Below are 26,497 nucleotides of genomic sequence, written 5' to 3'. Positions count from 1 at the left end.
CTCTTCCCGCCGGGGGCGGAGTCGCCGCCGCTCCAGGTCCCCGTCCCCGCCTCCCCGACGCCCGCGCGCCTCCTCCGGGCGAGCTGCGGGGCGGGGCGGGCCGCCGTGGGGAGCTGCCAGCCGCCGGACTGGCGAGGGCCGCGAGCGCGGGGCGCGGGCTCCGGGCCCGGCGGCCGCTGATGGGAGGCGGAGCCCGGACGGGCGAGCGGCGGCGCGGCGGCCACCATGGGGAACAAGCAGACCATCTTCACCGAAGAGCAGCTGGACAACTACCAGGTGAGCTCGGCGCGCCCGGCTCCCAGCGCTGGCCCCGCCGCCCCTCCCTTTTCCCGGTCGCCGGCCGAGGCCTCCTGAGAGCCAGGTCTCCGGGTTCAAACCCTGCCTCTACCTTCAGCTCGCCGCGTGACCTTGGGCCGGTGACTTTCCTTCGCCGTGCCTCAGTTTCCCCACCGGTGGAATGAGAGCTCTTTCCAGTTGGCAGAGCCTCTCAGGCGCGCCTCGCTCCAGCTACCCCGCCTTCTACTCTCACCCTAGGCAGGACCCAAACCCCTCCCCAGCCACCCATTCCAGCGCCTACCCTGACCCGGAGAGGGACTCAGTAAACTAGTCTGGATGGAGGACCGCCCTCCCCGCTCGCTGCTCCCCCAGTCCCTGGAAGGATCCCAGGAGAGCAAGTCTCTGTAAAGCAAAAATGAGAGCTGGGGTCTGGGCTAGGAGTGGGATGCATCAGTGCCCTCATGCAGTCTTCAGCTGGGACTGTTCTTATTTATCTGCTGGGGTCTCTCCTTCTGACCCCAGCATGGAGATAACTGGAGCAAGGCAAGCCTTCCAGGGCCACCTCTCCCAGCTCCCTTAGGCCCTCAGCAGCCACCTCCTTAGACCTTTCTAGGTTTTCCTGCCTCCAGAGCCAGCTCTCCAGATCTGGAATCCCGATGCTGTCCCACCCACGTAAAAACTTCACTGTGATGGCGGGATGAAGCCCAACCCCTTGGCTTACCCAGAGCCCTGGGCAGTTGTCCAGCTCACCTCCGCATCCTCAGTCTTCCCAGACACTGGGGAGGCAGTCCTGGGGAGATGAGAGGCAGGCAGGCTACCTGGAGGCAGAGCTGCCCTCTGCATGGCAGCTGCCTCAAAACCATTTGCAGTTGCTCCAACTCCCAAGGCGCATTCCTCCCTCCCTCTCTCCCTCTGCCCTTGCCATTTTCTGGGCCTGGATGCCGCTCCCCCCCTCCGCCCATTCCCCAGGCGGAGGGGGTGGGACTGTGCTGTGGTCTGTGTAACTGGGCAGGAGGAACACCAGCAGGGTCTCCACAGGCGCCTGTTGCCTTCATCAGTGCTTACTTTGGCTGTGAAGGAAAGCAGGCATGAAGTGTGGGTCCTCCGATGTGGGTGAAGGTAAAACAAAGGTCCCTTCTCCTCCTAGAAGCCCTGGTTGTCAGTAATGGATTTCTCAGGTCCCCAGGTGAGGCCCTGGGAAGGAAGAGGGGAGCCACATTTATGGAGCACCAGTTGTATACCAAGCACAGTAATTGATACCATCTATGCATCAACTCAATCATCACAGTGAGGTGGATGATTAGCCCATTTTACAGAAGTGTAAACAGAGGCTGAGGAGCCATTCAGGGCTCACGCAGAATTTTGAATCTTGACCCCCAGGCTCACTTCTTTAGTTGGGAGTGGGCTGGGCTGGGCCACGTGTGCTCTTTGTCCCCAAGGCACTCAGTCTCAGACACTCAGAGACAGACTCCCAGTGTGTGGCCCTTGTGATAGAGGCAGGTGGTGGAGTGTGTTCTCGGGAATGGCACTGGTGGGCAGTGGGAGGCCAGCGGGGAAGTGGGGCAGAGTCCAGAAACGATGCAGCATTTGAGCAGGCCTTGGGAAGACAGGCAGAGTTTTGCCTAGTGAGGCCCAGTGGAGGCATTCCTGGTGGAGGGGACAGCTTGGATAAAGGCTTGGGAGTGGGCAGGAGCAAGCAGGTAAGCCATGCTCAGAATGAAGAGTAGCTTCATGGGGGTGGGGAGCCTGGGTTCCCACTCCGACCAGCCTGGCATTGGGTTACCCGTCAGAGCCAGTCCCAGTGTTGGGTTCTGATCCTTTGCCAGAGCCTAGCTAGACCCCGCCAGGCGGGGTGGGAGAAATGAGAGCTATGAAACCTGAGAGCCCCACATCTCATTCCCTCTGGCTCTCCAGCCAGCCACGTGGCAGCCGGGGCTGAGTGGGGGTGAGCCTGAGTTACAGCACCCCCTCCCCTAGGGTTTCTTGGGACCTCCCAGCCTGGCAGTCTAACCTTTCCCAGGCAGGGCGCACCCTCCTGGTTCCTGGTGCTGGTGACTCCCAACATTCAAGCTTCTCCCCAGACCACTCCTCTTCATTGTACGGCCATCCCCCAGACCCCTTAAACTCCAAAACAGGGCTCACAGCCTCCCCAGCACCCACCGCTGCTCCTCCCGCCATTCCAACTTTTCGCTCTCCCACAACCGATGTTTTTAGTTAAGAACAGGCCTGTGACTCAGCCTCTTTTGTGGCTCACCTGGAGGTTCCCTCCTCCATCCCCACAGCCGGGGCCCTGAGCTAGGCCTGCTCAGTCTCATGCAAACCAGAGGTCTGACTGCTCCCTTTCACACCCCTCCTGCCTGTCCCCTCCAGCCGCCCGCACTCCTGTGCTGCAGCCTCTTCGTTCTCCTCTCACTCTTCCTTCCATCTCTTTTTTCTTCCTTCCTTTTTTTTTTTTTGAGACAGAATTTTGCTCGCTTTGTCACCCAGGCTAGAGTGCAGTGGTGCGATCTCAGCTGGCTGCAACCTCTGCCTCCCAGTTCCACCTCCCAGGTTCAAGCAATTCTTCCTGTCTCAGTCTCCCAAGTAGCTGGAAATACAGGTGCCCACCACCACGCCCAGCTAATTTTTGTATATTTTTTTTAAGCATACAGCATCCAGTGTTTCCGGGCGATCTCCCATCTGAGTACTAACCAGGCCCAACCCTGCTTAGCTTCTGAGATCAGACAAGATCGGGCTCGTTCAGGGTGGTATGGCCGTACGCAATTTTTGTATTTTTAGTAGAGACAGGGTTTTGCCATGTTGTCTAGGCTGGTCTCAAACCCCTGACCTCAGGTGATCCACTCGCCTCGGCTTCCCAGAGTGCTGGGATTACAGGTGTGAGCCACTGCACCCGGCCTCCAACCTCATTTCTTACTCCCTTTCCCTTTGCACCCCAAGTTTCCAGCACACTGAAGGGCTGCTAGCCAAGCCCTCCCTCCCCTCCGGCCCTGTTCTCCTGCCGCTCTCCCCGCTCCTCTGCTAACCTAGTCTGGCCCATCTTTCTGTCCAGGGCAGGCCTCACCTCTTTGGGAGGGCTCCCTGACTCCCTCATTCAGCTGGGAGTACTCAGGGAGCCTGACACATTCACATCCCCAGTTCCTTCTGTAGCCACAGAACGGTCTATACCGGGCACCTCACTGTGTACACTCCATCTCCCTTCTCGTGTGGCCCCTGTCCAGGCACAAAAGAGATGCTTAGAGGATGTTATAAAATGAATGGACAAATGTTTGTTAAGGTATGGCTCTAGGAGGACGAAGAACTCTAGACAAGAATTCTCAAGTCCTAGATTCAAGTCAGCTGGGCAGTTGATGTTATGGGCCTTAGCAAGCCATTGTTCCCTTCTGGGCCTCAGTGTCCTCACCTCTAAAATGGGAACAACTCGTGTCACAGGGCTCTTGTGGGGATTAACCGAGATCACTCTGGAGACTGACTTTGAGCCATGTGATGGTCTCCTGGGCAGTGCTGAAGCCTGAGCTGGCAGAGCTGGGTGGAGAGTCACTTCCATTACAGCTGGGACTGGGACGGCCCATGGCCCAGCTCCTGACCGCTGGCACAGGCAGACCAGGCATGTAGGAGATGAGATGGGAGGCAGGCAGGCTGCCTGGAACAAGTCACCCTTGAGTTGAGCTTTGGAGAAAGGAAAGGGTTTGCACAGCCCGCAGGAAGAGGAGAGGGCACTCCAGGTGGGGAACAGGATGAGTATAGGCTTGGAGGCAGAACTCCAGCCTTGACTGGGGAAGCCTCTGGGCTTCTACTGTCAAAGTGCAGCCTGTCCTGTTTTCTGCTGCCAAAGTTCTGAGGGCCCTTCATTCCTGGGTTAGGCCCCCTCGCTCCTTCCCTCTCTTCCACTCCTCATGACCCTGACCTGAGCTGGGACCTTTGCCTGAAGACCTGTCCCTGTGTCCCTGTGTATTGTGAGGAGCCAGGCAGTGGTGGAGCACGTGCTCTCCGAAAGTATAAGAAAGGGTTCCTTCAGACATGGGCTTCCAGGGCAGCTGAGCGTGTAGTGGTGGGCAGGGTCTTTGGTGACTCCAGAGAAGGGAAAGACAGCAGAGCTACCAAGACTGGGGAGACGCCTTTGGACCTTGGGTGGGGGATGGAGTGCTGCACTGTTTCCTATCCGCTGGGGCCTTAGACTTCCTGCACCTTCTCTCATTTGCTTTTCACACGTCCCCTTCAGAGAGACGTCATTTCTACTTTACAGATGCAGAAACTGAGGCTCAGAAAGGAGAGTGACTTGCCTGAGGGTCTGAAGCTAGACTAGAATTTGACTCTGACTACCAAACCTTTTCCCCTGCTGCACTGCCAGGCCACCCTGAGCCCTGAGAAGATTTTAAGGACACCTGCCATATTCATCCCTGTGCACTGCCTCCCTTGGGTGAGTCCTAGGGAAACAAGTCAACAGAAGAAACAGTAAAACATCAGTTGATGAGCAGATTCATGGCAGCTTTATCATTGATGTTGAAACCAAGAAACAGGTGTTACTAAATGTTCAGAAAGAGAAGAAAGGTTAAGGCTGGGCAGGGGCTATGCTCCCCGAGATACTCTGCAGCCACTAAATAACGTAACTGCTGTGGAAGGCGTATATGGAAAAGTATGGTCCCTCATCCCACAAGCCTGTATTAAGCGCCTGCTGTGTGTGGGCATAGGAATACATAGCAGATGCTGTGACTCCACATGGAGTGGCGGGTGTACAGCGGTCACGGGTGGTTCTGTTTGTAGTCGTGGGCAGTGGTCAAGAAGGACAGAGGGTCTTTTCTTGCCTCTGCTTCCTTGCCGGGGGAGCCCCAAGCTCTATTCCCATTCAAAAGAAAAAAAGAAGGCCAGGCACAGTAGCTCACGCCTGTAATCTCAGCACTTTGGGGGGCCGAGGCAGGTGGATCACCTGAGGTCAGGAGTTCGGGACCAGCCTGACCAATATGGCGAAACCCTGTCTCCACTAAAAATACAAAAATTAGCCAGGCGTAGTGGCACATGCCTATAATCCCAGCTACTCGGAAGGCTGAGACAGGAGAATCACTTGAACCCAGGAGGTGGAGGTTGCAATGAGCTGAGATCGTGCCACTGTACTCCAGCCTGGGTGACAGAACGAGACTCTGTCTCAAAAGAAAAGAAAGGTGAGGGGTAGAAAAGGGAAGCACAGAAGCCTGAGTTCCACTCCCAGCCCTCCTGGGCTGTGTGTGTAACTTAGGGCAAGCTATTCAACTTCGCTGACTCTCAAGTTGCCTATCTTTAGAATAGAGACATAAGGCCCACCCTCATTGGCTAATGATAAGGATTAAACAAAATTAGATATTCAGAGTCCCAGGTGCATGGTACATCATGTACTGGCTGGGAGGTGGTTTTCAGCCTGGGCTGCATATTGGAACCACCTGAGTGGCTTTGAAAACCACTGATGCCTGGATCCAGCCTTGGGGATTTCTCTATAATTTGTCTGGGGCCTGCTGAGTGGTGGGGAACACAGGTATCTTAAATAGACGTCTCTCCAGGTGATTCTGCTCTAGAGCAGACGTCCTCACACTTCACTATGCGTCAGCATCATTGGAAGGGTTTTTGAAAATGCAGATCCCTGGGCCTCACCCATAGAGTTTCTGATCCAGGAGAGCTGGAGTGGAGCCTGAGAATCTGCATTTCCACCAGGTTCCCAGTGAAGCTGATGCTGCTGGTCCAGGAGCCACACCTGGAGGACCATTGATATAGGGAGGTGTAGGAAATTGTGATGGGAAGCAGGGTTATATGGGAAGCATTTGCATCTTTTGCCAACAGAACCCTTGAATCAGGACCTGGGAAGTTCCTTTCCAACCCGTGGGATAGGAGAGAGGAGAGGGGAGGGGAGGGGAGGGAGGACAGATCAGCTGGAAGAGAGCAGGAGTTGGGGCTTCTCCCCATTGCCAGTTCTGCTGACGGCCTCCTCCAGGCTAGTGGGAGGGCCCTGGCCCTTTCACTGAGCACCTTAGACCATGGAAACGGCCCTGGGGTGGAGGGAAGTTCACCTTCTGCTCTGTGTTTCTGGAGTTTGCTGAGAAATCAGTCTACCCTGTCTCCAGCCTGTCTTTGTCTGAGGCCTGTTAAGTAGGGAGTTTTCTGTCTGTGCTGGGTGAGGAGTGGAGGCACTGCTTTCCCAGCCTGAGCCTTTCTGGGCTCCTACAGAGGAGCCGTTGCCCAAAGCAAAGCCGAGACCCTCAGGAGAAGCCCCTGTGTTTCCAAGAAGGCAGCATGGATCCTAAGTCTAACTCAGGGAGCAGCAGGTGACTTAGGACAGACTTGTTGGGCCAAATGGGGCCTGGAAACTCCCACCAAGTCTCCCTTCTTCAGCTCCCTGCGTGGAAACCCCAGATGTTGTGTGCATCCTGCGGGCCTTCTCTCTTTGACCCTCTCAGCACACAATGCAATTGCCCTGATGTCCAGTGGCTTCAGGTCTCGTTCAGGGCAAGCCTGGCTCTTTGCAGGCCTGAGTTTCAGCCATTCACTCCTCATCAGAGCTGGCTCTAGTCAGCTTATGGCCCCAGGAGGTCCTACAGGACCTAGGCTTTGCAGACCTAAGAGGCCTTCTTCCTTCATGCCGTAACAGTGGACGAAGGTGGAGGAGCTAAGCAGCAGGAGAGAGGCAGAAAAGCCCTTCATGGTTAGGCATTTTACCAAGTGCTGGGTCTTTTTCCCCTTCGTACTTCTGACCGTGGCCTGGCAGCATGGTCATTGTCAGTGACTGCCAGTGGTTGATACTCACCTTGGGCAGGTCACGCTGTGGATAGAGGCAGGTCATTGAGACAAAGACAGGACCCGTCTGAGATGAGTTTGTCATCTGAATGGCCCTAGGAGCCAAGTGCTGCCCCCACTTGGACTAATGTCCACTGGAGGTCCCCAGCAGGCCCTACCCTTACCTCTACCTCAGATGCTACCTGGTTCCCCCCTGCCCACCTATCCCCATCCCGTATCCCCTGCCTCTTCACCCCCTTCCCTGGGTGACCTCATCTCTTTTTGGTTTCAGAACACCAGGCACATACTGATGCTTCCCCAGTCTGTGTGCCTGGAGCTCTCAGTCTCTGAGCCTGGGGCTGCACAACTCCCCCAGCACCATGCTCAGTAATACAGCGAGGATGGCACCCCATGCAGCTACACGAGGTGGCCCTGTGGGTCCTCATTCAGAGTTGTCTCCCAGCCACCTCCCTGTCATCCCCCAGTGTATCCCACTGGCACGCAAATCAGCCACGCCTACCTGTGAGCACTCCATCTCCCTCCTAAATGTGTGCCCGGAAGCGCACTGCAGCCCCCCGCCATGCACTAAGCTCCCTAGGCCTAGCCCAGGGTGGACAAAGGTTTGGGGAGGCATTTTCTGTACCCACTAGAACCAACTGTCCCCGGCAGGTGAGGGTGGGGTGGAGAGGGACAGTAGTGACTCTTCTGCACCCAGTCTGGGGCTGTCCCCTGTGAGGCCCTGTGACATCGAGGCCTCTGAGCAGGAAAGGAGACTGGGAGCCGCACACTGACCGCATGTTTCCCTTCAACAGGACTGCACTTTCTTCAATAAGAAGGACATCCTCAAGTAAGTATGACTTGTTCTCGCTGCCGGGACTGGGTCTGGGGCCGGGGTGTGGCTGGGGCACCCCGCGTGGGCTGGCTGTGCTAGCTGGGGCTGAGGCGGAGCATCGGCCTCTGTCAGCAGCCACATTCAGGTCCCCACTCTGCCACTGGGCTGCTGGGTGGAGTTAGGGCTTCCCACTCCTCCCAGGGCCCAGATCCTCCTGCTGGGAAATGGACATCTACTTACTACATCCTGGGCTTTGGAGTGGGTGGTTTCAGACATATTCTCATTTCATCCTCATGGTGACCTTGTAACAAAACAATCCATTTAATCCCATTTTACAAATAGAGCTTAGCAACTTGGCCAAAGTTACAGAGCCAGGGACTCAAGGCCCAGCCTCTAACTCCAGGTCCCTTGCTGTTTCACTGCATCCTGGGTCCTGCTACAGCATGGAGTCCCTGGACTAGGGGTCCCCGAGGGCCCTCTGACTCCAGCTCTGATGTTCTTCCACTCCTGAGACCTCGGAAAGTTGAGGGCATGCCCAGCACCCCGAGCTGTTCATTAGGGTCTGCTTCTTCCCAGGGCAGCCCTTCTCCTTGGTGTTGGTGGGGGTGGGGGTACACCTGGATGGGAAGGATGAAGGGGACTGGCAGCCTCAGAACCCCAGAAGCAGACGGTGAGTAGGAATCACTGAATACCAAGAAACCCTCCCTCGGTGGACCCCTCTGCCTGGGCTATCAGGTGGCACTGAAAGCCAGCAAAGTTCCAGGATCACTTTCCCTGGAAATCGATGGTCAGGCTGGGAGCAGAGCCCACTGCAGCTTCCCAGGAGAGCCGTGCTGCGGCCTGTCACTGCCCTAACCCCTCTGCTCATTCAGGCAGTGCCTCTCGGCTCTCCTGTCCACCCACGCTGCTGTTCCGACCTGTCTCCTGCGTGGGCAGGGGACACCCCACTTCCACCACCTTAGAGAGTCTGGGCAAGCGGCATAGCCCCCAGGCCTGGCGTCGGCAGACCTGGACTCCACTCCCGCTTCTCAGCTCTGTGGCCTTGGGCAACCATTTGACCCTCCCTGAGCCTCAGTTTTCTTTTGTAAAATAGGGATGGCGAAACCTACCCTCGTAGCATTGCAACACTGGGGTATAGTGTTTGACAAGTGGGATTTGCTCTGTAGGTTGAGAGATGTCAGGGGCGATGTCCCCATTTGGACAGGATGGCTCTCAGTATTGGGATAACATGGCTGTCACCCCGGCCATTCATGTGGCACCTCTTACCTTTCAGAGTTCTTGACATGGAGCCTCATTTGAGCCTCACCAGGGAGCTTTGTATCCCCTGCTTTTCTAGATGCCAAGCCCAGCCTGCCTGTCTTCTGAGGCCCATGGCCATTTTCATTCTGGCAACAAAAGCCCCTTGCCCCAGCCTTTGCACTGGCTGTCCCCACTCCCCAGAGTGTCCTCCTCTCCTCTGCCCACAGCATTGCTATGTATCCTTCCAGACCCAACTCCGGAGTCATCTCCTTTATAAGCACCCCCAACACCCTGCCACCCTAGTGCTCCCCCAGCTGCTCTAACAGAGCTCCTGGGCCCAGGTACCCAGCTCCCCACCAGACTTGCTGTCAGGCAGGACTGACAGGGGGCATGGCACCTGTTAGCCACAGGTGAGCATATGAAGAGTGTGTGGGAGAAAGACAGGTAGGATTGGCTGAGGGAGAACATTCCAGGCTGGGGAGCAGTAGGGGTGAGAGACAGGCCAGCTTCTCCCACTCCCACTCCTACCCCCATCCTCCAGTGGTCTTATTGAGCGCAGCAAGGTTGCCTGTATGGGGAAGAGAAGAGAGGAGCTTGAAGGCCGGTCCAGGAATCAGATCCAATATGATGGGCTTTGGGGGTTGTGTTAGTCCATTCTAACGCTGCTACAAAGAGCTGCCCGAGACTGGGTAATTTATAAAGAAAAGAGATTTAATTGATTCACAGTTCCACATGGCTGGGGAGGCCTCAGGAAACTTACAATCATGGCAGAAGGAGAGGCAAACACGTCCTTCTTCACATGGTGGCAGGAGAGAGAAGTGCTGGGTAAAGGGGGAAAGGCCCCTTATAAAACCGTCAGATCTCGTGAGAACTCACTCACTATCATGAGAACAGCGTGGAGTAACTACCCCCATGATTCAGTTACCTCCCACCAAGTCCCTCGCGTGACACGTGGGGATTATGGGAACTATGATTCAAGATGAGATTTGGGTGGGGACACAGCAAACCATATCAAGGGTATCCCTGGCCTCTCGGAAAAAGGGGCTCCAGGCAAGTGAGAGGACTTGGGGAGGGGTGTCCTGGCTCCCCATAGCCCTGGCCTGCCCACCTCTGCACACTTCAGCACCCTAGATTCTAACTCAACACCAGAGCAAAACCCAAGCCTGAGGCCCCGTCTGCAGCATGGGGATGACATTGCTTGCAGGAGTGGTCTTCTCACGGGCCCCTGTGTCTGGGAGGTCTGGGTCATGGTGTTGTTAACATGAAAAGAGCACCTAGAGTTTTGCTGCTCACCTGTGCACCTCAGGGAAGGGTAGTAAGACAAAACAGGATTCCGGATTGCCTGTCCCTGGAGGGACCAGGCACGGCCATGATGGCTCAATTCCAGTTTCAGCCCCTTCACTTTTCTCCAGCCTTCTCTGTGATGAGGCCAGCATGACTGACCGCCCCTCCAGGAGAGCCCTCTCAGGTCTGGGAGCCCAGAGCAAGGTCAGCTGCAGAGCCAGGCTGTCCAGCCCCAGGCCTCTGCTGGTCTTCCCTGCTCCCAAGCACCTTTCAGGGATGCTACCTCCACCCCCACCGGGATGGTTTTCTTAGTAAGCTGCTCCCTGAGTACTGACCAGATGGCGAGGAGGAAACTTGAGCAGGAGGTTTTTCTTTGCAGGTTGGGGCCCAGCTCTCTGGCAGCTTTGGGGCAGTGATACCGAGTCGCAGGTAGCCCGCCTCTAATTCTCATTCCCTCTGCCCTGCCCCGACCCAGGCAGATCCAATTGCTCCCCAGGACACAGCTCCTCCATTCCTCCACTAAGCCTGCGTGGGCAGCCCACCCCATTCAGTCACCTTGCTTTTTATAGGCGAGAGCTTAGCATTTCGACTTCCCTTGTCCCGTAATTAGGCTGTGTTCCTTAGTCAGAGGGACAGGAGTCCTTGTCTTCTTAGTACACGCAGAGGCCCACCCAGCCAGCACCCCACGGCGTTTGCCTATTTGTTATTTTATGGTTTATTTTCTCAAACTCTTAAAAGCTTTGTGTAACCTGTTTCAATTACTTACTACACCTATACATAATGATTGTAGAAAAATTAGAAAATGAAGCCAGTCAACAGAAGACAAAAGTTACCTGTAAGCCTATGACCCAGAAATCATGGCTGTTAATCTTTTCGTATATATTATGCCAGTGTTTTCTTTTGTATGTGTTTATCAAAAGTCAGATCATGGTCGGGTGCGGTGTGGCTCCTGTAATCCTAGCACTTGAGAGGCCAAGGCAAGTGGATCACTTGAACTCAGGAGTTAATGATCAGGCTGGCAAACATGGTGAGACTCCTGTCTCTATTAAAAAAGAATACAAAAATTAGCGAGGCGTGGTGGTGTGCGCCTGTAGTCCCAGCTACTTGGGAGGCTGAGGTGGGAGAATTTCTTGAGCCTGGGAGATTGAGGTCGCAGTGAGCTGAGATTGCACCACTGGACTCCAGCCTGGGCAACAGAGCAAGAACTTGTCTCAAAAAAAAAAAAAAAAGTTCAGATGGTATCGTTTTGTAATATGCTTAAAATTGGTCGGGCAAGATGGCTCATGCCTGTAATCCCAGCACTTTGGGAGGCCGAGGCAGGTGGATCACAAGGTCAGAAGTTCAAGACCAGCCTGGCCAACATGGTGAAACCCTGTCTCTACTAAAAATACAAAAATGAGCTGGGCATGGTGGCACGTTCCTGTAATCCCAGCTACTCAGGAGGCTGAGGCGGGAGAATTGCTTGAACTGGGACTCAAGAGGCAGAGGTTGCAGTGAGCAGAGATTGCTCCACTGCACTCCAGCCTGGGCTACAGAGCGAGACTCCCATCTCAAAAAAAAAAAAAAAATGCTTATAATTGTTTTTCCTTAGGCAAATTGTAAAATTAGGTAAGAAAGCTAAAGAAAATAGTATGGTGGAGCCCCAAAAATAAAATCACCACATGATCTAGCAATTCTACTTCTGGGGATGTACCCAAAGGAATTGAAAGCAAAGTCTTGAGGAGATGTTTGTACACCCACGTTCATAGCAGCATTATCCACAAAAGGTGGAAGCAATCCATCAGTAAATGAATAGATGAACAAAATGCGATGTGGACAGACAGTAAAACACTATTCAGCCTTCAAAAGGAAGGAGAGTCTGACCCACGCTACAACATGGCTGGACCTTAAGGGCATTATGCACAGTGAAATAAGCAGTCACAAAAAGATGTACACTGCAGTATTCCACTTACATGAGGTACCTAGAGTAGTCAGATTCTTAGAGACAGAAAGTAGAACAGTGGTTGCCGGGGGCTGGGAGGAGGAGGAACTGATTAGTGGAGAGCTTCAGTTTTGGAAGACGGAGAGAGTTCTGGAGGTGGGTCAGTGGTGGTGATGGTTATGTAATAATGTGAACATACTTAATGCCAGTGAACTGCACCCATAAAAAGGGTTAAGATGGTAAAGTTTATGGCATGTGCATTTTACCACAACTAGAAAAACTAATAATTAAGATGGTAAATTTTATGTTACTGTATCACAATTTTTTTTTTTTTTTTTAGACGGAGTTTCGCTCTTGTTACCCAGGCTGGAGTGCAATGGCATGATCTCGGCTCACCGCAACCTCCGCCTCCTGGGTTCAGGCAATTCTCCTGCCTCAGCCTCCTGAGTAGCTGGGACTACACGCACGCGCCACCATGCCCAGCTAATTTTTTGTATTTTTGGTAGAGACGGGGTTTCACCCTGTTGACCAGGATGGTCTCGATCTCTTGACCTCGTGATCCACCCGCCTCAGCCTCCCAAAGTGCTGGGATTACAGGCGTGAGCCACCGCGCCCGGCCCCACAATTTTTAAAGTTAAAAAAAGATAAGAAAAAGGATCTTAGTGTCCCCCTGCTACCCAAAATCATCACTAAGATTTTAGTTAGCAGCCTTCCTTTTAGTCTTTCTTTTTGTGGGTATATAAATGTATACAAGCTTTTTTTTTTTTTTTAAAGGGATTATACAGTATATTCTGCTTTTTTCATTTAACATCTTATGAACAACTTTCAGTATCATTAGATATTCCGATATAATATTTTAAGTGGCTGCATTTAATGCATATTTCTTTTTTCAATTTTTTTTTTAAATTATACTTTAAGTTCTGGGATACATGTGCAGAATGTGCAGGTCTGTTACTTAGGTATACACATGCCATGGTGGTTTGCTGCATCCATCACCCTGTCATCTACATTAGGTATTTCTCCTAATGCTATCCCTCCCCTAACCCCCCACCCCGCAACAGGTCCTGGTGTGTGATGTTCCCTTTCCTGTGTCCATGTGTTCTCATTGTTCAACTCCCACTTATAGTGAGAACATGTGGTGTTTGGTTTTCTGTTCCTGTGTTAGTTTGCTGAGAATGATGGTTTCCAGATATTTCTTAATTTGTGTAGTTGAACATTTAGATTTCCAACTTTTCACAGTTTTAATTTGTGCTCCAGTGAATATTCTTGTGGTGCCATTCACATAACCGCACATGTCTGGATACTTCCAACAGATTTCCTGATCAAAGATATGGATATATATTTTTTAATTTTTTACTTTTTTTTTTTTAAAGACAGGGTTTCACCATGTTGGCCAGAATGGTCTCGAACTCCTGACCTCAGGTAATCCGCCAACCTCTGCCTCCCAAAGTGCTGGGATTACAGGCGTGAGCACCGCGCCCGGCAGATATGGATATTTTTAAAAGTTTTACTTTGTCTCCCTACTGCTGTTATATGCTCTTCTGACCTCAGATCATTCACTGAATAACCCAAGAGTCTGAAGCTCAGCTGCCTCTAAGGGGGGCCAATATGCACTGTAAATAAACGGAGCTGTTGAGTTGGATGGGAACTCTTTAGAATGGGCATCTGCAGAAATAGCTGCTCCTGAGCCCCAGCTAGTTATTGCCTTGGGGGAACCCAGGACCAGCTTGATTAAGAAACCCAGGTTTATAATATAAGATCTTTCAATTTGTATATGTTGGCAACAAAATTCTAAATTTATTATTTTAATATAATTTAATTATTTTTAAATGCTATATGAAAACCAGGCATGAATGTGGACTGCTGGTTTGTGACTTTCAGAGGAATCCGTCTTTTCCTCACTGGTTTCAAGTGCTGTATCATGGGCTAATTCTCATGTATGTAAGGATCTACCATTTGTACTAGTCTGCCTTGTAAATGCCAGTGTCTATTTCATATATTGTCCTTATGATAGCTTTAAACTGTTTTAATACCTGATAGGGACAAATGTTTCCCCAGTTTCTCTTTTTTCAGGGTTTCCCCAGTAGCTTGAAGAAACACTTAACCAAACAAACTTCTGAATCAGGCTGGCCAGATCCCAAATAGATCATTTGCAGGTTTTGATTAGGATCATATTCATTTTACAGAAAAATGAATAGAGCATTCTCATCATTACAGCATGAAGTCTTTCCAATCAGTAATGTACAATAGTTATCTAACTACCTAAAATATTTTTATATCCTTTGTTAAACTTTCACGGTTTTTTTATACTTCAAAATTAGAATGTTCTGTACCAATTTTATACTTAGTTGGTTTGGGTTTTTTGGTTCTTTGAAATTGTGAATTCAATTTCTTTAATTAAAAAAAATTATAGAAATGGTCTCAGTGTGTTGCCCAGGCTGGTCTCAAACCCCGGGCCTCAAGCAATCCTTTCCTCTTGGCCTCCCAAAGTTCTGGGATTATTGGCATGAGCCACTGCACTCAGCCAAATCCTATTTTTGAAGAGACTAATGTTGGTACATAATAGAAAAACTATTGTGTAGAGAAGCTTCTGAACTCTTCCTATTTCAAATCGTTTTTAAGCTAATTGTTTTTGGTTTTCCAGTCAATGATAACTCGCCTCCTCGCCAATATTTAAGTGTACTATTTTACTGTCTTTTAACTAATTACACTCTTCCCTCAGTATATGTGGGGGATAGGTTCCAGGACTTCCCAAGGATACCAAAAACTGCAGATACTTAAGTCCCTGATATAAAATGGCATGGTATTTACATATAACCTATGCATATTCTCCTGTATCCTTTTTTTTTTTTCTTTGAGACAGGATCTCACTCTGTTGCCCAGGTTGGAGTGCAGCTGTGCAATCACAGCTCACTGCAGCCTCAAGCTTCTGGGTTCAAGTGGTCCTCCCACATCTGCCTGGGGCTATAGGCACATGCCACCATGCCTGGCTAATTTTTATACTCTTTTTGTAGAGATAAGGGTCACACTATTTTGCCCAGGCTGGTCTCAAACTCCTAGGCTCAAATGATCAGCTTGCCTCAGCCTCCCAAAGTGCTGGCATTATAGGCGTAAGCCACCGTGGCTGGCCTCTCATATGTACTTTAAATTGTCCCCTCTTGTATACTTTAAATCATTACTGCATTACTTATAATATCTAATACAATGTAAATACTAGGTAAAGAGTTGCTATACTGTATTGTTTAAGGAATAATGACAAGAAAAAAAATCTATACGGGTTCAGTGTAGATGCCATTTTTTCCTCAGATATTTTCCATCTTCAGTTGACTCATGGATGCAGAACTCATGGACCTGGAGGGCCGAGAGTATATTGACTAGTGCTCCTGGGAAGAAATGTTACATAATAACGGTGATTATAGGCATCCTACATTGAGAGGTATATCCCAGTACATACAAAAATTAGCTGGGCATGGTGTGAGTGCCTGTAGTCCCAGCTGCTCAGAAGCTTGAGGTAGGAGAATTGCTTGAACCCAGGAGGTGGGGGCTGTGTTGAGCCGAGATCGAGCCACTGCACTTTAGCCTGGGCGACAGCGTGAGACTCAAAAGGGTGTCGCTCTCTCTCTTTTTTTTTTTGAGACTCAAAGAGAGAGAGAGAGAGAGCAATACCCTTTTGTTTCTGCTCCTAAGCAAAAACTCTTTTTGCTTCTGTTTTACTAAGAATTTTAAGTTTTTTTTTTTTTTATTGGCAAAATAACATATACTTTAAAATACTTTTGACTGGGTGCAGTGGCTCATGCTTGTAATCTCAGCGCTTTGGGAGGCCGATCTGATTTGGGCAGATCACTTGAGGTCAGGAGTTCGAGACCAGCCTGGCCAACATGATGAAACCCCATCTCTACTAAAAATTCAAAAAAAACCAGCCCGATGTGGTAGCAGGCACCTGTAATCCCAGCTACTTGGGAGGCCGAGGCATGAGAATAGCTTGAACTGAGGAGGTGGAGGTTGCAGTGAGCCAAAATGGCGCCACTGCACTCCCCAGCCTGGGTGACAGAATGTGACTCCGTCTCAAAAAAAAAAAAAACTGAATTGCTATGAATAAATACTTTTAAAAATCAAACGGTTGAGAAGTAGGTGAGGTAACAAGTAAAAGCCTCCTTCTTCTCAGGCCTCTCTACTCTCACCTCGGAGGGACTGTCCGTGTAATCGTGTGGTATGTAACTTCTCAGATATTTTTCTGTGTTCACACATAGTCATAGATGCATCCATCAAATTGGTCAAAATGTTTTTTGCTTAATATGATTTGTAGTCACAGACTTCTAAATATCAAACCATCTTTGCATTCTGGAATAAATTCTACTTGGTCCTAATGTATTATTCTTTTAAACTCTTAGACTTGATTTAACAGTATGTTATTTTTTCTTTCTTTACTTTTTTTTTTTTTTTTTTTTTTTCCCAGACAGGGTCTCACTCTGTTGCCCAGGCTGAAGATCCTCCTATTTGAGTCTCCTGAATAGCTAGGACTACTGATGCATATCATCACATCCACCTAATTTTTTAATTCTTTTTAGAGAATTAGGGTCTCACTACATTGCCCAGGCTGATCTCAAGCTCCTGGCCTTATGCAATTCTCTCACCTTGGCCTCCCAAAGTACACCAAGATTACAGTCATGAGCCACTGTGCCTGGCCCCCAGTATGTTTTTTTTTTTTTTTTTTTTTTTTTTTTGAGACGGAGTTTCGCTCTTGTTACCCAGGCTGGAGTGCAATGGCGCGATCTCGGCTCACCACAACCTCCGCCTCCTGGGTTCGGGCAATTCTCCTGCCTCAGCCTCCTGAGTAGCTGGGATTACAGGCACGCACCACCATGCCCAGCTAATTTTTTGTATTAGTAGAGACGGGGTTTCACAATGTTGACCAGGATGGTCTCGATCTCTTGACCTCATGATCCACCCACCTCGGCCTCCCAAAGTGCTGGGATTACAGGCTTGAGCCACCGCGCCCGGCCTCCAGTATGTTGTTTTATAAGACTTTTTCATCTATGTATGTAAGTGCCATTGGTCCATTCTGGTACCTATTAGATTCTGGCGTCAGGGTTCTTGTTAACTTTGTAAAAAGAAGTGGGGGCTTTCACATTTCTTGCCCCATACTCTGGAGCAGTTCGAGTAGCATAAGTATTGTTTCTGGTCCTGGATGTTACGGTCGGACTAATATATAGCTCTTCTTGAACTCAGCACCCTTTATTGGGGGAGAGGTGCAAAGATGTAGTTCTTTGACAATGCCTAGAGTTTTTGTCACAGTGATTTGGGATTTCAAATTCTCCTTGGATTTTTCTTTAAAGAAAAATTTCAGTGTGACTTTAGTTATTATTTCAGAACAGATCTGTGTACCAGGGTAGAAGCTGGCCTTCCCACCGCAGAAGATACCTCCTCAACCCTGCCGCGCACCCACAGCCTCTCTCCCTAGTCCACCCCTTCCGGGAGCCCCTGACATGTCAGCCAGCATGCTAAAAGCTGCCAGTTTAAGGCCAGTGATTGGTTGGTTTGGTTTGAGACAGAGTCTTGCTCTGTCCCCCAGGCTGAAGTGCAGTGGCACGATCTCGGCTCACCGCAACCTCTGCCTCCCAGGTTCAAGCAATTCTCCTGCCTCAGCCTCCCGAGTAGCTGGGACTACAGGTGCCTGCTACCACACCCGGCTGATTTTTTAATTTTTAGTGGAGACGGGGTTTCACCATATTGGCCAGGCTGGTCTTGTGCTCCTGACCTTGTGATCTGCCTGCCTCGGCCTCCCAGAGTGCTGGGATTACAGGCTTGAGCCACCGCGCCTGGCCAAAGGCCAGTGGTTTTATGAACACCATCCTATTTAATCCAAGTGTGAGAACAGTAAAAGAGCCCCTGCTTTACTGATAGGGAAACTTATTCTCCAGTGGATTAACCCGCTTACCCACACTGCTAGTGAGAGACGTAGGCAGGGCTCCAACCTCAGCCTGACTTCATGCTCCTGCTGCAGTCACTCCACAAAACTTCGGAGGTATAGGTCAACCCCCAGAAACACTCCAACATCACACCCTAACACGTGGGGCGGGGTCAAGGTCAAGTGCGGGGTCAAGGTCAAGTGTTCAGCCCCTGAACAGTTGGAAGCACAATGGATATGTGAAAGTGCCAGACGCGTGAGTTATGAAAGAAGTTGCATTTTGAAACAAGTGGTCATTCCTTATTTGGGAATGGTGTTTTAAAAAAAAAAAGAGTAGTTTTTCTCTACACAAGAAATAGGAGCAAAGAAAGTCCTCGAGTGCCCTCTTGTGGAGAGTCACAGCTTGAGCCCACCACCCTGGCATTTTCTGAGCCTCCTCCCACCCGAAGTACAAGTTTTGAGGTTCTCCCTCCAGCTCTGTCCCCAAATCATGGCACATCTGTGTGAGTTTAGGCTCCTTTACCGGGATGTGTGACTGGCAAAGTGCGCATGTGGCGTTTTACAATTCATTTGCCCTGGACAGGCTCTGAACCAGGGAAGGATATGCTGACTAGGGCTTGGCTTGCAGGGAGGAGCCAAGTGGCTGGAGTCCAGAGGTTCTGGGTTCAAGTCCTGTCCTCACTGCTCATTGGCTGTGTAGGATGGGGCAGACACTTGATTCTTGAGCCTCAGTTTTCCCACCTGAAAATGGGAGACTAATATCTACCTCTCAGGGTGATTTGGGGATTAAAATGATAAAGCAATACACACAGAGGGTCAGTCCAGGGCCAGCACAGAGGAAGCACTTGCTAAACCGTAGCTGGCATTATTATCTGTTTGAACTGGGTAGGTGGTCAAATGCCTTGCTAAGGACGGGTAGGCACAGGACTACAAGAATCTAAGGGAGAGTTGGGTGGCTGTGCTGAATGGCTTGCTAAAGGTGGACCTGGGGTGTGTCACTGGGTCAGGTCACTTAAAAAGAGGCCTGGGCTGATCTGGCGTTGTGGGTGGCAGGCAGGCCCAAGCCCAGGAGATACAGGATCTTACCTAATCCATTTACCAGCAGCCTAGGACTTCACCTCAGGCAGGTTACCTCAGCCCCCAGTCAATGTCCCTTACACTTGTCCCACCCATGGCAGCACTTAATGAACACAATTTTTGTTTTTCGAGATAGGTTCTTGCTCTGTTGCCCAGGCTGGAGTACAGTGGGGCAATCATAGCACACTGTAGTCTCCAACTCCTAGGCTCAAGTGATCCTTCAGCCTTAGCCTCCCAAGTAGCTAGGACTGAGCCACCATATCCGGCTAATTTATTTTCATTTTTGTAGAGACAGGGTCTTGGTATATGGGCTAGACTGGTCTCAAACTCTGGGCCTCAAGTGGTCCCCCCACCTCACCCTCCCCAAACACTGGGATTATAGGCATAGGCTCCCACACCCAGCTCACAAGTTCATCTGAATATAATTTGTACCTGTCTTGGGATGGCCGACTGTTCTCCGGAATGACAGGGACCTGGACAAGGGGACAGAGGACAAAGAAGGACTGGATAATGGGCAGGGGGCAGGGAGGAAGGGACCCTGACTCCAGTTTACTGCTCAGCAAACTCACTTCCAAGTGAGACAGTGCCAGGATGCCTCACACCTTTGAGGGTCCATGCAGCATGCTGAGGTGGGCTTGCTTTTCCGGAGTATGAGACAGGAGCTAGGGACCTGACCCATCAGCGAAGAGGGAGGGCCAGGCCCAGCAGGGTGACAGGCTGGGTCTCAGTGGCCCCCAGCTACAGAGGTTATGGATGGCCCATTCACAGGGCCTTCCTGAGGGTGTGAGGGCTGCCGAGAGCTCTCCCAGAGAGACCTAACCCCTCCAGGCCTAAGTTGGGGGCGATCAGGCCACGCAGTGGGCTCAGGTTTTGGTGGACCCTCAGGAGTGGCAGAAGGAAGAGTGACTGAGTTTCTGCTTGGATTTCCCAGCTTGGGCTCCACCCACGGCCCTTGATGCTCCCCAGTTATGTGGCCGTAGACAAATCACTCTTAACCTCTTCAGCCCTAAGTTTGCTGAGCAGTAAACTGGAGTCAGGATGCATCTGTCTGCACAGTGATGCGGAGGAGGATTAAATTAAGTGATGTGTTGAGTGCTTAGCACAGTACCCCCACCACAGAAAACCCTTATGAGAGCCCGAAGGGAAAAAAATTAAGACTTGGATGCAGGCCCAAGGAGCGAGGGATGGGGTGATGGCGGTGGTGCTGATGGGGTGGGTGTGGTGGAAATAGGGAGGCCTGGACACAACCTGGTTATCAGCACAAGGGCCTGGCAGAACTCACCTCCCTCCCAACCCCACACCCTGTCGGCAGAGCTGAGAGCCTCCAATTGGCCCCTCACCTGGTCCTGGCTGAGGAGAGTCTGCAGAGGCAGAAGCCTAAGGTGCAGCATCAGGCCGTGGGGACCCAGGGACGCGCCCCCTCCAGTACACTTCCTCTGTTCTTCTCCAAGGCTGCATTCGCGATTCTACGAGCTGGCCCCCAACCTCGTCCCAATGGACTACAGGAAGAGCCCCGTCGTCCACGTGCCCATGAGCCTCATCATCCAGATGCCAGAGCTGCGGGTACGTGCAGGGCCTTGTTGCTGGCGGGCAGGGGGTCTGCGCCTGCCCCCAGACTAGCACCAGAGGCTCCCGGGTCTGGGCTGAACCCAGCTCCACCCTTTGTGTCTGCGTGGCTCTGAGCGGATCATAGAACCTCTCTGTGCCTCAGTTTCCTCATCTGCACTCTGAATAAATAAGCCGTGTGGGCTCCGTAGGGGTGCTGTACGTCAGTGGCCACTCATCTGCTTCTCCCTTTGTCAAGTGGCCCCAAGCCTGCTACACTTGGCAGGCCGGCGTCTGCTTCATTAGATGGTGTTTCTGTCTCCCCCGTGCCTGGCCGTGGCTTCTCACTGAGGTCAGCGTGGTGGTCGTCCATAGCATCACTTCTCAATGCGGAGTCGAGTCAGGATTCTGCTTTTTGAGCAAGCTCCCAGGAGAGACTGATGCTCCTGGTCCTCAGACCATGTATATTTGGGTGTTTCATTTCAGGAGTTCCTTATCCATAATATGTAAAGTGCACTCCATATTGAGAAGGCATTTGGGGCACAACTCCCCATTACAATGGGACTTCATCCATAGCCCCTTGCCAGGCCTGGGATGTGTGGCTTGAAGGTGGGATCAGAGTGCCATATGACATCCACTTGGGGCTTGCACTCTGGTTGTGATTCCAGTCCTTAGAGACAGTGGGCCCCAGGCTCAGCCATGGACAGACACCCTGCCTGGCCCAGCGGGGGCTTGAGAGCAGGCTTGGAGGGTTGCTGGAGGGGGTAAGGCACTCATGGGTGGGACCCAAGTGGTGTGTCTCTGAGCCTCCTGCACTGGCCTGGGCTGGGCACAGAATGGGGCTAGCCAAGTGCTAGCTTAGGTGGGATGGAAGGGCTCTGGACGAGTGATCTGGGGATCAGAGGAAGGCATCCGTGTACAGCTCCCTGGGGGAGGCGGCGTCTGAGGTGGTCTGAGAGAATTCACAGGAGCAGAGCGATGGCAGGCCCGGGCCTGAACTGGCTCTGTGACTCTTGCTGCTTGTCTGGCCCAGTTATCTGACCCTACATTCACCTCCCATGATCTTGGCCTGACGCAGCCTGAGCCGAGGTCCGCCAGTGCCCTGTGCTGTCATCTTCTGCTGGACGCGCCCTACATGTCCAGGCAGAGCCTGTGTGTGCTCTTCTGGGTAACAGGAGGAACCCGTGTTTCTGCTTCAGATGAGGCAGTGCCTCTGGTGAGAACACATTGGCTGGGCTCAGCATTTTTTTTTTTTTTTTGGAGAGGGAGTCTTGCTCTGTCACCCAGGCTGGAGTGCAGTGGGACAATTATAGCTCACTGAAGCCTCGAACTCCTGGGCTAAAGTGGTTCCCTCACCTCAGCCTCCCAAATAGCTGGGACTACAGGCATGCACCACTGTCCCTGGCTGTGCCCATCTTGATGATGTGACATGACCCAACAGAATGCTTCCCGAGCTCTTACACATGCCAGGCCTGGTCTCAACACCTCACGTACTTTAGCTCATTCAGTCCCCTCACGATTCACTTAAGTAGGTGCTGTTATGATTCCCTTTTTACAGATGGGGAAACTGAGGCTCGGAGGGTCCGTCCTCCAGGGTCATGCAGACTGTTGGCAGTCTGGCTGCCGGGCCCTCCTGCCTACCCTGCACCCACAGTGATTGCCGAGTGTGTCGTGTGTTTTCTTCAGGAGAATCCCTTCAAAGAAAGGATTGTGGAGACGTTTTCCGAGGATGGTGAAGGGAACCTGACCTTCAATGACTTTGTGGACATGTTTTCTGTGCTCTGCGAGTCGGCTCCCCGAGAGCTCAAGGCAAACTATGCCTTCAAGATCTACGGTAACCAGGGCTGGAGGAGGGGGCCGTGAACGTGAGGGGACAGTATGTGGGGCCCTGGGGCTGTCTGATTACTGCTGGCTCCTGCCCTGGGGACTCTAAGGACAGTGAGACTGATCTGTCCTCTGAAGAGTGCTTGTCCAGTGGGCTGGCCAAGAGAGACATCAGTGCCTGAGAGACATCTGTGGGTGTCCTGAGAACAGAGGAGGGAGGCCCTCGCCCACCCCAGGTTGGGTGCTGAGTGTGAGAGGGGTCACAGGCATGACCTGTAGGCAGAGACAGCAGAGGCTGGGACTGGAGAAGCGGGGTGGGCAGGCCTGGCAGAGGGCACAGCCCGTGCAGATGCAGGGAAGTGCAGAGCTTGATAAGGAGGTGGAGAAACATGGAAGATGGTAGGGCGAGGGCAGTGTGAGTCCGGAGAGGTAATTTGGGGCCAGGCTGTGAGAGCCAGCCAAGGAGTTTGGACCTAGTACTCCAGACACCAGGGCCACTGTAGGGTTTCCAGTGGGGAAGTGTCGCTCTCTTTTCTAGAAAGATTACTCAGCAGCTTTGAGGTGTAAAATGGAGTCTGCCTTGGCCATGGTGGTGAGGCCAGGCCTGCAGGGGGCCTCTGGAGCCCTCTAACACTGCCAGAAGTAGGGCCACTGGGTCACGCCGCCCAGCCCTGCCCGTGGGCCTGCTGCCTTACGAGCCACCAGGGGGCAGCAGGTACTCGCGAGCCAAGGACTCGCACTTCCCCCACAGCCACAGAGAGAAAACTTCACACCCACTACCTCACCCGCTGTGCGGGCCTAACAGACCCATGGAGACTCGTGTCAGATCCTCAGACAGACCTCAGTTGAGATGGCTAAAGCTCACGGAGGGGCTGGGACCCAACCTGGACCCGAAGAGTCAAGGTCAAACCTTCTGTCCTCAGCACCTTTGATCAGACACTGGACCCCAGGGCAGCAGGGCCTACGGGGGCTGATGCTTCCCTTTCTAGTTGTCGTGTTGATTTCAGAGGACTTTGGTTTCTGTCTGTACACCCACATTTTGCTTGCATGTCAGAAAGAAAATACCTGCCAGTCTACCCTCCACAAACTATGCCCACATGGCTCACATAAAAAGCTTCCCAGATTCCGCCCGACATCCACGCAGTCTCGGACCCACAGCATTGCTCCTGGGAAGGGCTGCTGTCTGCCCAAGACGGGAGTGCAGGTCGCATGGACCAGGGCACAGGAACATATGGAAGAACTGTGGCTCCCTTGCTGCCCTAGGCTGGGGGTGGAGTGGGGAAAGGCAGCCAGGGTGATTCTGGTGCTAGGGAGGCCTGGGGCCTCATTAGCAACAAGAATCATCTCACTTCTGGCCTCAGTTTACTCATATTAAATGGCCACAGGAGTCCAGCCAGCCAGCAAATCTTCGCAGAGATTGCAGTGTCCCATGTCAAGGGCAAAGGTGAACCCTACCTGCCACTACCCTAGAGTTGTGCACAGGCCTGTGCAGAAACAGGGTAGAGTCACCCCTAAGAGCCTGGGCTCTGGGGTCCAGCAATGACCAGGGATGTGACCTCAGGCAGCTGCTTCTCCTTTTCATCTTCCTGTTTCTTCATGTGTTTAGTGGGGATTCAATTGTGCCTGTCTCATAGGTTTGCTCTGAAAATTAAATGAGAAAGAGCATGTCATGCTCACATCATGGGTCTTCATCACTACCGTTCATGTCAGGGTTTGCCCAGTGGGCAGGAGAAGCTCATTTGTGGGGCAGAGGACCCTTATTGCTAGAAAGCTCTGCCACTGGGAGGTGACATGTGAGCCAAAATTTAAAGGATGACCAGGAGTTTGCTGGGGAGGGCACCCCAGGCAGAAGAAACAGCACGTGTGCAGATCTGGTAGTTGGGCTGAAAATGGTAAGAAGAGAGTTAGAGTTCACTATGACGTGGCCACACGTGGTTTGGTCCTCTGAACCATTCTGCTGTGCTTTGGGCAGTGGTGTTGCCTTTTGCTGCGTAGAATCAAACCATGTTCCCTGCTCTGTGTGCACAAAGGCCAGGCATGGGCCCTCTCTAAGGGCCTTTCGATTCTGAGTCTCCTGAGCCATCGTGGCTCCGGGCCACACACCCCTGAGGCGGTGTGGCGCAGCTGAGAAAACCCGGGTCTCAGACTCACACAGGCCCCAATCAGAATCCCTGCTCCATCTCCACGTGGCTCTCTGACCTTGATTCAATCACATGGCCTTTCTGTGCCCTGGTTTCCTTAGCTCTGGAAGTCTAAAGGGAACACAGGGTCCGCTGTGGGCTAAAGCCAGGGAGGGCTATCTGGCCTATGCCCGAAGTTCTCAGGATACCTCAGATTTGGACTGTTAACCTGTTTCAGGATGTGGTTGGAAGTGGGGTTGTTGAGGTGGTGGATGCGGGCGTTTAAGCTGTGCCTGGTGGGTGAGCCCTGTTGGGGGCAGGGATCCAGGATCCCAAGAGTGTGCATGGAGATGCTCTGGGGACATCAGAAGCTGGTGGAGGTAGTGTGACCAGCCGGGAGGAAGAGCTGTGGTGTAGGGGTCCCTGGGTGCACCCAGCCCAGGCTCGAATGTGTCCAACCCCCACCCGACAGACTTCAACACTGACAACTTCATCTGCAAGGAGGACCTGGAGCTGACGCTGGCCCGGCTCACAAAGTCGGAGCTGGATGAGGACGAGGTGGTGCTTGTGTGCGACAAGGTCATTGAGGAGGCCGACCTGGACGGCGACGGCAAGCTGGGCTTTGCTGACTTCGAGGACATGATCGCTAAGGCCCCTGACTTCCTCAGGTGCTGCCACTAGAGGGCCAAGCTTGGCAGGGCAGGGCAGGGCAGGCCGGGATGCCAGGACTGCAGCCCCTATCCCTTGCTGTTTGTGAGCATGGTGTGTGGCCAGGGAGCAGGAGGTCACAGTCAAGGCCTCCTTGCCCTTGATGTGTGACTGGCCCTTGTCCCCTGGAGGGCCAGCTCTGATGTGAATGTTGCAGACCTGGGGGGGCCCCTTCAGTGATAACTGGGGCAGAGCTCCCTGGGCACCGCTGTCCCCCCCAAGCCTGCCTTCCCTCAGTGTTGGTGACTCGCATCCTGTCTGCAGGGGCCCTAATGAGGCACTGTCCAGCATGGGGCTGGGGCTGGTGTGGTCTTCCCTGAGGAGCCTTTACCTGCCCAACCCATGGCCTCTCACTCTCTCTTGCCCTATCTCTCTTTGCAGCACTTTCCACATCCGGATCTGAGGACACGGCCGAGGCTGCAGGGGCCTGGAGTCCACCATCCTGCCCTGCGGTCACATGGGCGTGGCCTCCAAGCTCCCCAGGAAAGCAGTGGCAGCCTCTGGGGTTTACACCACGAATATTTCCTGTGGCCCTTTCAGCAAAAAAACTAACCAGGAAGGGGGCGTGTGAGGGTTAGGACCCTTCCCACAGCCCCCCTGTGGTCCAGCCCCAGGACCCATGGCCCCTCTCCAGGCCCTCCACACCCCCATTCCTCTTCCCATCCAGAAATGTTCCCCAGCTCCCAGAGAGCAAGGCAGATGAACCAGCAGGACTTGGTGGGGTCTGGCAGACACCCTGGTCACCCAGGACAGAGGGAAAAAAAAGAGGTCAGGGTTTTAACGAGCTATGCAATTTTTTCCAAAACCCAAGGCTGGGCTGCCCCCACCCCTGCCTGTTCCCCTTCTCCCAGCCCCCTTCACAATGTGAAGCGTGGGAGCAGTGGGCCCAAGGGCTCTTGCCCCTGGCTCTGCCTCTGGGTCTTGAGGACCACCCTGCCTGCCCTCCCCAACACCGTGGGATCCTCACTGGTGTGTGCTGTCCACAGATTTGTGAACTCCTGGTAATAAAACCCTTTTGCATCCCTGTG

At 52.4% G+C, this 26,497-nt stretch overlaps 1 protein-coding gene and 1 pseudogene across 3 annotated transcripts; one reads left to right on the top strand and one right to left on the bottom strand.

Moving 5' to 3' along the window:
* Positions 1–26,497, top strand: CIB2 (calcium and integrin binding family member 2). Of its 3 annotated transcripts, none has more exons than XM_012457713.3 (6): positions 1–276; positions 7,824–7,858; positions 20,724–20,835; positions 22,504–22,651; positions 25,234–25,429; positions 25,851–26,497. In XM_012457713.3, exons 1-6 carry the CDS (start codon positions 226–228, stop codon positions 25,870–25,872), a joined length of 564 nt encoding a protein of 187 aa, XP_012313136.1. In that variant the 5' UTR covers positions 1–225; the 3' UTR covers positions 25,873–26,497. The 3 variants fall into 3 exon arrangements, with proteins under 3 accessions (XP_012313136.1, XP_012313138.1, XP_064232623.1); XM_012457715.3 differs by lacking the exon at positions 1–276 and adding an exon at positions 4,594–4,693; XM_064376553.1 differs by lacking the exons at positions 1–276; positions 7,824–7,858 and adding an exon at positions 4,637–4,693.
* On the bottom strand, positions 2,919–3,037 carry LOC135277470 (5S ribosomal RNA; annotated as a pseudogene).

Source organism: Aotus nancymaae, unplaced genomic scaffold, assembly GCF_030222135.1.
Source record: "Aotus nancymaae isolate 86718 unplaced genomic scaffold, 86718_ANA_hifiasm-v0.15.2.pri h1tg000003l, whole genome shotgun sequence".
In the NCBI taxonomy this organism is placed as follows: domain Eukaryota; kingdom Metazoa; phylum Chordata; class Mammalia; order Primates; family Aotidae; genus Aotus; species Aotus nancymaae.
The sequence above is the reverse complement of the archived record's forward strand: the minus strand, read 5'-3'. Positions and strand labels throughout refer to the sequence as shown.